The 12,922-nt window shown below is 31.5% G+C and overlaps 2 protein-coding genes across 3 annotated transcripts; both read right to left on the bottom strand.

Annotated features, from left to right (window-relative positions):
* On the bottom strand, positions 618-2,898 carry LOC109356988 (PLASMODESMATA CALLOSE-BINDING PROTEIN 3-like). Of its 2 annotated transcripts, XM_019600661.1 has the most exons (5): positions 2,632-2,898; positions 2,238-2,480; positions 2,106-2,142; positions 1,198-1,205; positions 618-1,158 (listed from the first exon to the last, which is right to left on the bottom strand). In XM_019600661.1, the coding sequence occupies exons 1-5, from the start codon at positions 2,681-2,683 to the stop codon at positions 875-877; spliced, it is 624 nt and encodes a 207-aa protein (XP_019456206.1). In that variant the 5' UTR covers positions 2,684-2,898; the 3' UTR covers positions 618-874. The 2 variants fall into 2 exon arrangements, with proteins under 2 accessions (XP_019456206.1, XP_019456205.1); XM_019600660.1 differs by having other exon boundaries at positions 618-1,205.
* Positions 7,645-10,855, bottom strand: LOC109356987 (14-3-3-like protein GF14 iota). The gene is made up of 7 exons (XM_019600659.1): positions 10,544-10,855; positions 9,318-9,624; positions 8,905-8,992; positions 8,685-8,794; positions 8,448-8,596; positions 8,053-8,099; positions 7,645-7,964 (listed from the first exon to the last, which is right to left on the bottom strand). Exons 1-7 carry the CDS (start codon positions 10,614-10,616, stop codon positions 7,959-7,961), a joined length of 780 nt encoding a protein of 259 aa, XP_019456204.1. The 5' UTR covers positions 10,617-10,855; the 3' UTR covers positions 7,645-7,958.

Raw genomic sequence — 12,922 nt, 5'->3', positions numbered from 1 at the left:
AAATTGGTTCATTATTCATATGTGAGGAGATACATTAAACCAAAAACAATTTTTGGGCCAACTTATCTAAAAAATAAATCACCTTCAAGTTTGAACCACCACCACTTTTCATTCACATGCACTTTCGGTTCTGTGGGAGCCACTAGTGAAATACCCCAAGTGGCAGAAGTGGCATGTCTTGAGTAAAAAAGGGAGAATGAAACTCAATTGTTCTTTTGAATTAGGAAAAAGGTTTTTTGTTTTAGCATAAAAAAAAGTTAAGAAAGTTGCCCTATCTTCAAACCTATATTAACTAGATTCCAAACCATCTTTTTTAATCCACAATATTGATTTTTTATTAATCTAGCCAACCCCAATTAACAATATATATTAAAAATACAAACTTTATTCATCATCTTTCCAGATCAAAGTATAAACAATATATAAATATTTCATATCCAATCATTGCTAAAATATTGTAGGATTGAAAATTTATTAAGGGAACGTTTGGCTAGCTGAGAAAGATGTCAATGCATTCATGCAAATCTTGTAGTAAAAATAGCTCAACAAAAAGGTAAATGGGCACCATGGATAAAAGCATATTACATATGATGTACCTACTAGCTAGGAAGGCTTAAATTAAATTAAAAAATAGTGCCTCTCATAGTCATAGATTTAGATATTCAATATACAGGTGGAAACTGATTAGATTCAACTCCCACTCAAGAAGGAACCAAATTCCCTAGCTTTTCTTTCTTTCCTTTTCCACATAGGAGTAACAAAACAAAATAAAAACAACAGAAAGACAAAGTGAGGTTTGCTTCTGGATGATTCCCCTTGATGAAATTACTTGAACACCCTCACATGTTTTTTCTAGCAACAATGTACCATTCTTTTAGACCCTTAATGCTACTAACCAAAATGTAAGAACAAGGGATAATAGAAACATATTAGTGTCTATCACATGAACCACTGCATGGTTAGGGTCACTAAAGCCAGAACCAGTTGAAGATGTTGGACTAATTCCAAAGACAGTAGGACTCCCTGTGGTTGTGCCAGTGCCTGTGCCTGTGCCTGTGCCTGTGCTTGTGCCTGGAGATGTACCAATTGGTGTAGTACCTGTTGGTGGTGTTAGAGTAGAAGGTGTTGTGCCTGGTGTGGTGGTTGTTGGTGTTGTGCCTGGTGTGGTGGTTGTTGGGGTTGTGCTTGTGCTTGTTCCAGCATTGCTGTAAATAGAAGGATAATAAGAATAAAATCAACACATGATCTTAGCATAAGACTAATTATATACCAAGAGTGGAAATTAACCATAATATTAAATCTTTTATATGATCCCAGATCTAGGATCAAACATCTAGAATATAACAAAGGTGTTGGTCTAGTGAAGGCTCCGCTAGATCTCGAAGATGACCAAAAGGTCAATGGTTCGATTCCTGAAAGTGACACTTGTTGGAGGGGACGGCCACGCACCCAGAAAGGGGATTAGTTCCTTACCCGTAAAGTGAAGGGATACCCTTGGTGTACCAAAAAAACATGTAAAGGTGCAATGGACAAAAATAATTGTGAATCATCCAAATCATGACAGCTAATATTTCAAGAGATCAATCATGCTATTGTTAGAATGTAACTCTCAATCATGAACCAAAGTTAAATGGCTTTTTGGCTAATGTGAACCGACAATATGCTTTACCAAAATATAAAAAACACAAAAATGAAGCATAAGGTATGTTCACCAATTACACAAGTCAAAAGCTACTTTTGCAAGTCCTAAAATCTAAGCAACCCTGAGAATAAGAAGAAAATAATGCTTCAACAACAACAATCAAGCCTTTATCCTACGAAGTAGAATCGATTACATGGACTAAACGACTCATAATGTTTTATCATAAATCATGTTTATTGATAATGTATGTTTAATGCTATACATAACTACTCTTAAGCCCAGAAAAAAATGTAAAGGTTGTGTTAGGTATTACATAAAACATTTTTAATATCTGTCATGAGAATCATTGCTTCAATAATGGAAAAAATGTCTAATAACACCTATTTTATAAATGAAAAATGGATTTAATACATTGGGGAAACACCCAACAACTAACTAGATCCATAATCATGAAGAATCATACCTAGGACTTGAAGGGAAAACACATGTAGATGTTGAAGCTGAAGATCAGAAAGTAAAATATTAGTAAAATGAGAAGTTTTAAACAAAGGGTGTACCAAAAATTGAAGGTGGCTTGAAGTTACAAAATACTTACTAGTTGGTGCAGTTACACTAGGGGTAGCAGCTCCATTAAAATCACAGCTTCCCTGAACTTGACCCTTTCTTTGGAAATAGCTATTAACAGCATAATTGCAATGATCCTTAACAGTGTTTGGTTGAAAACAAGGTCCATTTTGTATAATAGGTGTACAATCAGCTCCAGCACCACAAGCATAATCTATTGCTTTCTGAAGTGCTTGATCACCAACACCATCTTTGCATAGACAATAATTTGCACCTATTGGAGAAATATTGGTTAAAATAGAAACATAAAAAAACAAAGTTAGTTCACACAAAATCATATTTTTTCTTCAAAAAAAAAAGAAAAGACACCAAATAATCATGAGAACACATTTAAAAGCAAAGAAACAGAAAATCCAGGGACTTACTTGAATGGCTAGTAAGTGACATAAAAAGCATAAAGTACACCAAAAGAGTCATAATTAGTGGTGTTGGGTATTGAGTTAGTGTAAAAGAAATTTAATTGAAAGATGAACTTGAGAGACAGAAAGAGATATGGAGAGAAAAAGCTTAGGAAAGTAGAGATTTTTCTGGACAAGAGAAGGTGAGTGAGGTGGTGGGTGCCTGTGGTACACTTTTTTTCAAGCTCTCTATTATGTGTCCTAGACTTTGTACTATAACCATTAAATTAATAAATAAATAGGTTATTGTAACTTTGTATTCTAAACAAGTAAGAGTGTTCTGGGGAATCATATTAAAGCTGAAGCTTTTGTCATAGAGAAAAAAATATATACTTATAATGTAAAAGTTTTTTATACTATCACTATAACATGTAATATTTATTTTCAATTATTATGACTCATAAATAAAAGTAATATAAATAGTTGAATGATAGATAATACATTGAAATCTATGTATATGATGTAACCTATAGTTTAACAGACAAATACGTGATGTATCTGACTATTTTGTCCATATGTTACAAACGGTCATAAACTCATGTGGGTAACAGGTAACTGCCCCATGGGCCTTGGGACGAGAGAAGTTCGTATGAAAAAGGAAATGGTTTGTTTAATGGATATATTGTGACTAATAATAGTTCAGTACATATAACTCACTTTTGTAATTGGGTCGTTGCAATTACCTATTGTGTGTTTAATTATCCAAGAATACTTGTAATATTCTCTTTTATATAAAAACTACATTAAGAAATTCTAGTATATATCTTTTTGCTTGGTCTATTTGGTGTTCTGAAATGTAATGAAGGGAAATAAAAAACTTTAAAATTATTTAATCAGTATATTTCACGATTTTCAAAATTCTCTTTTCCTTTCTATGGCAAACAAATCCTAAAAGGATAATGGAAAGGGAAGGTTAAACATGTTTAGAGATTGCCTTCCGTAGTGGTGATACAAAGGGAGGGTTAGACATCTCAAAAGGCTGCTCATCTTTTATTCTTCTGTATTTTATATAAGCAAATGTATAATTCTAAGTTAAAGGAGCTTGATGCGGGTAGGATGAAATCACATAATATTTAGGTATCATATATAACAAAAAGTATAACATAAGTTCAAGAGAAAACTTTAGGGACATTTAAAAATCTACAATATTATAAGATTAAATGTTGGATAGTAAAATATCAACTAAAGAAATCCATGTAACATATATATAAATATTGTGTTGGAAGATTGAATAGACTAGATAAGATACAAGATCCATCATAATATTTTTAGACCATATGCAGGATAAAGATGATAATCTTTATCTATCATAAGAAAATAAATAAAATTTGTACATCAAAGTTAAACGAAAATAAGAATTTAAAGCAAATCATGAGAGCAGATAATGAGTACCCATTATATATAAAAAAATTAATTATGTAAAATATTTTACACTAACGTCTCAATAAAAAAAGTTCTCATAAAAATTGTGAGAATGTTATCATTACTTATTAAAACTTGAGCCGGACATTTTTTATTTTTATTTTTTGATTACATTTTTAATGGATATTGAGTGATTTCATGTTTGACCATATAGATGGAAGCTCACTTTGATATTAATTAACTATGGGCTATATGCCACATCATGTGGTATATGCATTTAAGATCGACCTGATAAGATAAGATTAGAAATAAAATTATTATGGTGAAAGTTGGAGTAGATATTCTTCTAGATTATTTCATACTTAATCTATTTATTATTTTAATAAAAAAACTCTTTGTCACATCACCTAGGACATGTGTTATCACCTCAATGAAATTTTTCCCTCCAAAAAGTTTATACATTCCTTTTAATCATCATGTATGATTTGCTCATCAAACACATTAAATATCAATAATTTTTTCATTAATGTTTACGTTATACATTCCTTATTCATTTTAATCACCATCAATGATTTGTCAATCAAATACGTTAAAAAATTTAAAATGAATATATTAATCTGAATACACGGATATTCCATTATCATTGCAACCGTGTGAATTTTAAATGTAACTTTTAAAATATTAACTTTTAATTTTTACTACCCCTTTCATTTTCATACATTTTCATCTCTCCCTTTCTTGTGGTTACTGAAAACTAATATTGCATTCTACATTCTTCTATATTATTCACAACTTGCTTTAATTTTAAAAATATTATTACACATATGGCACATAGAGTCAAATTCATTGAAGAGATCAATACTACCAAAGATACTTGGTCAAAATTATTGGCTTTTGGCGTGTGGATGGATCGTCGACATCATCCTTAGAAATGATTTTCATGGATGAAAAAATATATTTTACTCTATGTTTTTGACCTATTAAACCATTATTGTTTTAATTGGTAATATACATCTTTCATTCATTTTAGTATGATGTGTCTTTATCAGTAGTTGTTCATTCTAATTGATTTATGTAATGTTGTTTTTAGATGTCATTAGAGAGTTCGTTGACATAGAGATGAGTCAAGCAAAACTAACACCAAAGAAGGTCGTCTTCTTCATGTGAGACGAAATGTCATCTTTATAAGGTAAAACTATGTCTATGTCAAGGTCAAGGTTCAGCCTACATACAAGCGTTGTCTTGTTATCCAAGTCTCAGAGAACTCATAACTCATTGGATCGTTATTGGATAGAATTGCACCAAATATGATATTTTTCTCTCTCCAATGTCTAAATTTGTATTAGTCATGTGCAAAATGTATATAAAGTGGCTAGCTTTTTATCCATGTTTAGGTCACAAAGATTGTTGAGAGGTGGAAGGTTGCTACTGGAATGCTAAAGGAAGATGATGAATTTGAATGTGTAACTATAGACCTCATCATTTTCATACTTGATCTGTTCATACACTCTCATACCTACTCATTTATGTAAACATACATCAATCATTGTCAGTCGCCATTGATTATGATCTAGAATGTTTGAGGATGACCAAAATCTTGCATTTTCACAAATGTCTTCAACCAAGAATGTGAAACACTTTCACAATAAATGATTCTATATTTCATATTATAATTTAGTTGTTTTTTATGCCATGGACTAGGAGCCATTTGCTAATGTTACTTTTGAATATATTTTTTATCACCATTGGTATCTTCATGACTTTAGGGTTAATCATTATTTGCATGACAAAATTATGCCTACTTTTAAAACTTATGTTGAATGTACGTAATTTCTTATCCATATCAGTTTATCTATTTTATATTCATCTCCTTCTCAGTTTTTGACTTACTTTACCTACTACAAATTTGATACTACTCGTTGAATTATACATAAACCTGGAACCATACACTTTTATCTAAAGTTATTACTAAAATAAGAAACAAACATGTAATGTCATAAGCTAATTTCATAATTTTTTAAAACTTTTTTCACAAGTTCAAGTAAAACTACACATATTCTTCCAAACTCCCAATTCCTTTAACATTAAACTATTTTTTAGTTAGTTTATTGAATTTAGGCAATGATATTCAATTTTGGTATTCAATTTCTTAGGTAATGATCATTATAAATATAAATTTATAACACATTATTAGTTGATTTTAAAATAGGGTAAATTTTAGAATAATTTAATTCTAAATAACTAGAAATAAATAAAATTCAAATTATATAGAATAATATGAGCTATTATACATAATTATTAACATAATTTCAACCCCTCATTATTGAACGTTCATTGTAACCAGAATTATATATATAAATTGTTTCATTCCTTTTATTTATTTATTAACCATTAATTTTGTACAATAAACGTATTGCAACTTTCAATGTAATTATATGTAGAAGTATTGTTATTCCAATTAAGTTGGAATAATAAAGGTGTCATAATTGTATTTATATATACTAGCGTGTTGATAGACATTTTGTGTTTGTCGACCTATATTCTTATTTTATGATATTAACTATTAAATTGTATTTTTTATTTTAAAGAATTAGAATGTTTTTTTATTGGATGTACTTTTTATAATTTTTTTATTTTTATTATAATATTCAACAACTTAAAGTAAGATGTATTAATTATAGTTATCTAGAATTATATGATTTTACGTTTGAAATAGAAAAATACTAAGGGCAAAATAGGAAAATAGAGTCATAGCGGTAGTTATTATAAATTTTAGAGTAAATATTATTTTATTTGAATCTAAAAATAATCTAAATAAATAAAGTTCAAATTGTATGTTATAATATGAAATATTATCCATTAGTATTAAAATAATTTCTATCTCTCATTATTAAACATTCATTTGTAACCGGAATTATATATATAATTGTATCACCCCTTTTATTTATTTATTAACTATTAACTCGTACAATAAACATATTGCAACGGTTAATTTAATTATACATATATAAGTATTGTTACGTGAACTTAACAACATAAATGCATAAATGTATAGATAATATGTGTATTTTTTAACCATGTAACATAAAAGACAACCCTGTACAATTGCACAGGTAAAAGATAGAATAGCCATTTGACAATTTTTCAACACCCTACTGCTCCATTTATTTGTTTTCCCTTTCTTCCACCTCTCACTTTGTGATCTTTCTCCCTCTTATTCTCCTTTCTCCACTCTTTGTTCTATATTATGTTCAAGGTGGTGGATGTCAAAGATAAATGACCGAGAACTATTACATACTTTTATAAAGCAAAAAAAAATGCATCACTTCAATGGTATATTGCCTCCTGCATCAAGATGGCTTGTTTGGGGGTGGCCACCTCAATCAAACTATTTGCCTATTGATGGAAACATATTTTGTACCAAAAAGTATATTACTATTTATGATTGGTCAAAAAAATACTTAATTATTAAATTTTAACCTAAATATATTTTTTCACTCAATCATGAGTAGGTGATACATGGATTGATAAATTTTTTGAGACAAAAGATGTGGTCCCCTATTGACAACACTGCCAGGACAATATAGGAAACAGAAACAATGTAAAAGAATCAACTTAAAAAGTAATGAGCACATAAAAGAGATGATTATAAGAAAATGTATATTGTTCACTGTGATTGATCAATTTAATTAGAACATAAAAAGGCTGTAGAAAGAAAAAAAAGTTTGAAGGATAAACAAATTAAAAAAGACAGGTGCAGGTCTTCTAGCTATGGTAAGAGAATACATGAACTATGAAGAGGCCATGGTCCATGTTGTCCGGTCCAAACTCCAAAACCATTGCCAGAAAAGCTGAAATTTTTCCTCTTTCCATAGTACCTTATGTGTCTGACCACTTCCATCTCAGGGTCAGATATGAAGAGAGGAACCTTGTTAGTGCTGCACAAATATAGAAGAATGTCAAATATCTGGATATAGAAAAGGCTCTCTCTCATGTTGAACATGCATAGATCGGTCATACACATACCTCAGGCTCGGCAGGTTTGGCTTCATCAGCTTTTATGCTGTCCTCACCTGCATGAGAGCATTGATGTTTAGATCCTCAGTATTTGGAAAAGTTTCAAGTTCTTTATATAATTTATATACCAAATAACCCAAAGCTTGACTATGTAACTTAGTAGGAGTGATTTACAGACTCCACTCTAGAAATAATGTGAGTTTGATCCATACTTCAGGTCATTCAATCCAAGGGTAAACAGTATTTTTTTTCATTATGATCATCCAAATTGGATTTTCTCACAATGTTAGGGTGACACTGTATTATGTATATCAGGCACTTCTATGTCCTGGGCATCAGTATTCACCGATTTACCAGTGCACAATTCAAATGCATCTTGTATTAAGTCTCAATAATTTCCGTACCTCCATCCTCCGGCAAATCAGAGGTCCAGAGAGTCAGGTTGTCTCTCAACAACTGCATGATCAAAGTGCTGTCCTTGTATGACTCTTCACTCAATGTGTCCAACTCTGCAATTGCTTCGTCAAAAGCTTGTTTAGCCAGATGGCAGGCCCTGTATGATTCGGTAAAGATGTTAAGAGACGATTACACAGAATAAATTCAATATTCACATGCAGAATATGAGATAACCACTAACTTACCTTTCAGGAGAGTTCATTATCTCATAATAAAAGACAGAGAAGTTGAGTGCAAGTCCAAGACGGATTGGGTGTGTTGAAGGAAGATCTGTGTTTGCAGTGGCTGAAGCAGCCTAATAATTCAAATATTTTCATATGTCAAGCAACAATAAAATATAAGGATTAACATACAAAATTAGTGTGAATCAATTCAGTGCCGAAATACAATAGATCAAACACATACCTCATATCCTTTCAGTGACTGCTCAGCTGCCTCTTTCCTATCTTGGTCAGTCTTGAACTCAGCAAGATACCGGAAATAATCGCCTTTCCTGGTTCAAAAGAAGCACAAGAAAATCAGGGATGGATGGAGAGCCAATATATGCGGCAACTAGCAAGTGATGCCATATCACATAAGGACGAGAGCCGGAATAAATCAAGCCATGGGTGCTCTACCCATCATGTGGACAAGCAGTAGGATACACAAAAATAAGTAATCATATCATCACATTCATACAGATTCTATCCTTCTTATATCTCATTATATGATGATATCTTGCACATTATTATAATATAAAGGGAAAATATTTTCAATAAAAATGAAGATAAAAGTAATGACTATAGGGACATGGAAAGGAGTGTAGCAACATGACTCACATCTTATAGTAGAATACATTTGCTTCTGCTGAGGACGAAGATGGAATCAGATGCTCGTCTATAATTGTCAGAATGTCACTGCAAATTTTGGAGAGTTCTTCCTCAACCTTTTGGCAGTAACCTTTGATCAGTTTAACATTGTTCTCATTTCCTTTAGACTCTTCCTTCTGCTCAATTGAAGACATTATGCGCCATGAGGCTCTCCTAGCACCAATGACATTCTTGTATCCAACTGAGAGAAGGTTCCTCTCCTCCACAGTCAGATCAAGATCAAGCTTAGCTACTTTCTTCATACATTCAACCATTTCTGCATAATAAATATGAAGTTTCAGAGACATAACTTCGGCAGTAATTCAAATTGCATACCATATCACGTGATACGGCCGCAATATTGCGGTTGCGGTGACCACTGCAATCACATCACACCACAATTGCGGTTTGACACCAAATCACAATAATGTGGCCGCATCGGGCCGCAACGCAACCGCGTTGGACCGCATTTGGGCTGCAACGCAACAACATCGAACCGCATTGATATCAAAAATGTTTTTACTCACAAAATAATTCACACCACAACGGCGGCAATCCGCATGGCAATGACCACAATCGTGACAGTAGTTTAAAACACTGATCATCGGTAATTGAATTGCTATGCATTATGGCATGTAATGATAACTAAGCTCACATAATGTAGATTCCGAGCACAAATCTAACTTCCTTTCCCCAGTGTCCTATTATAACTGATCTACCAATAGCTATCCATGCCTGACTCTCGTGAAAAAATGAACTTTGGTAAGCCGTTTCAATTTTCAAGCACCATTCCCCCTCTTAATTTTTTCCAATTCAATCACAAATCAAACTACTAGACATGCCACATGAATGAAATGATTGCAAGCTAAATCTAATCCAAACAAATTACCACTTAACAACACATCAGTTAACAAACAAATAAAAAATAGGGATTTTTTCTACTACGACGTGAAAACGAGTTATTATTATAGGGACAATGATCTAATCTACATTCTACATACTGATCCATAAAAAACATCTAGAACCCAAATCTAAAAATCAAATCTTTTGCATCTTAACCCACGTTTCCAACACACCCAAACATAAAAAACTAACAATCCAACATAGCCACAAAACGATTCAACAAACAGATCTAGATCAACAAAAAACACAAACCCCATTAAAGGAAAAGAACAATAAATAAATAAAAACTGGACCTTCATATCTTTCGGCCTGTTCAGCAAGCTTGGCCAAGTAAACCTGGGTTTCTCTCTCCTTTTCCGCAGACATTGTTCCAGAGAGAGATAGATGAAGAAGATAACAGTAAGAAAAACAAAAGGGGTGGCTTTGTTTGATGAAAGAAAAGGGATGATGCGAGTGTGAAGGGGCAAGAGAGGGTAGAGTGGTTATATAGTGGTTAAAGATTGAGCGTGTTGTGGGGTCAAAGTAAGACTGGAATATCCACCGTTGGATCTATGAGTTTGAAAGAGGAAGCGCGCAAATCGTGATGAGACAGAGACAGAGACAGAGGGGGTGTTATGCTATGCTTATCTGTCCTCGTTGCAAATTGAACGGGCCAAGGTCTGTGTTTTTGTTTTTTTGTTAGGCGCACGTGAGACATTTTGTTGGATATTTTTTTCTTTCCTGTAGATTGACCTACGTTCTTTACTTTTAGGAACAGAAATAATCTATTAAAATATAGAAAAACTTACATGAATATAAAGATTTATTTATATTTTTTGCATTATTATTTATGATTAAATTTTAATTATAATTAAATTTTTAATGTGTTGACAATATTTTATTAGTTATTTATATATACATGTCTTCACATAACTCTTTATCGTTAAAATAACTCTATCTTTATTCTCAACCAATCAAATACTACTATGTGTAGATATCAACTTAAAAATTAATTTAATATTTATTTAATACATATTTTTCAAAATCTTATTACTAATAATGAATTAGGCATAGAAAAATGATATAGCTAATGTAATTCACTTTTTAATATGTTGTTATGGATGAAAATATTTTGAACCCTCGAGTTTGTACTCATCTCTAGTTGAATTTGATGGAAAAAGTTGTTTTAACTGTTCATGTTTGTTATTTGAACCTCATTCAGGTTTCATAATAAGGAGGTTCCCACAATACCAAAATATTAAAAATTGTTTCATATTGGGAATGGAACAAAATTTCGCAAATTAATCAATTAAATTTCTAATGGATTATCACAAATAAATATAAAAAGTTATCAAATCTATAAGGATTTGTTTGATATTAGTCTTTCAATTAGAAATTATTATTCTAAGTTGATTTTATATTGAGTTTGGTTGGTTTGATTATATTAACTACTAACTAATTATTAAATTAAACTAGTAGAATAAATATGTTGAGATTGGACTTTACTATTCATGTACACTTGATTCAACAACATTTATTCATTGAGTTACAATTCTTTAACAATAATGGGATATCAATGATACTAAAAGCTAGTATCTTAGTGTATTTAATAGCTTATGAAATAAAGTTTTATGTCTAACAATACTACTCATAAGAAGAAGAATTATGATCCACGAGACACACTTATGCCTAACAAATATGTTTGTTAAATTAAGTTTTAATGCAACATCTCAAATGTACTAATCGTCAATGTTTTGATCAAAGTAGTAATTTATTAATATAGCTTTATATCTAGGGATGGCAAAACCAGTCGCCAGCCTGTTTTGCATGTGCTCGCAAAGGCCTACAAAATTTAAGCAGGTGCGGGCATGCTCGCATTGTTTTAACAGACAAAAGTTGCATGCCTTGTCCGTTTTAAAATGGGGTAACGGGCATGAGGCGACTGCGGACATTGATAAATAATAAAAAAATTAAAACAATTCATAGAATAAAGTAAAAAAATTAAATAAAGTGGTTGAATAGAATTTTTTCTAAAAATACTTTGATATTTTATATGAAATTGACAAATCGTATCACATCACAATTTTTTCTCTTATGTAATGTTTGTGGGTGATGAGCAATATATTACACACTATTCATAACCTTAATTTAGCATGATTGATGATTCTTGGTGCCTAATTGACTTTGTTTCACATGGTTTAGTGTTTTAGACTTTATTTGACTAATATTCCTAAAATGAGTTAATTTGGGATTATTTGACCTGATTAAATCTATTATCATTTTCAGATCACATTTGGCACCAATGGCATTTTGGGCATTATGGAAGTCGAGGATATGTGTTGAAGTGAAGATTGTATTTTTAATTTAGGAGTTGTTTTTATTCTAATTTGGCTTTGGGCCCAATTCAGTTTATGTGTGTTGGAGGGGTTAAATTCGGATTCCCCACTCCAAACACACACACTTTTACTTTCACTCACTTTGAAAAAAACACATTTCCGTTTTCCCTCTTTTTGCTCTGCTAGGGTTTCACCCCTTCTTCATTTCTAATTTTTGGTTTGTTCTTCCATTGTCATGGAAGGCTAAATTTCTGGACTAAGTTCCTTTGGTAATGTATCACAACTCTTCAGGTTTTGTTATTAATGCATTTTCGATTTCTTTATTGTTGATTTCTTCTATCTTATTTCTGAATATGG

Source organism: Lupinus angustifolius, chromosome LG09 (genome assembly GCF_001865875.1).
Source record: "Lupinus angustifolius cultivar Tanjil chromosome LG09, LupAngTanjil_v1.0, whole genome shotgun sequence".
NCBI lineage: Eukaryota > Viridiplantae > Streptophyta > Magnoliopsida > Fabales > Fabaceae > Lupinus > Lupinus angustifolius.
The sequence above is the reverse complement of the archived record's forward strand: the minus strand, read 5'-3'. Positions and strand labels throughout refer to the sequence as shown.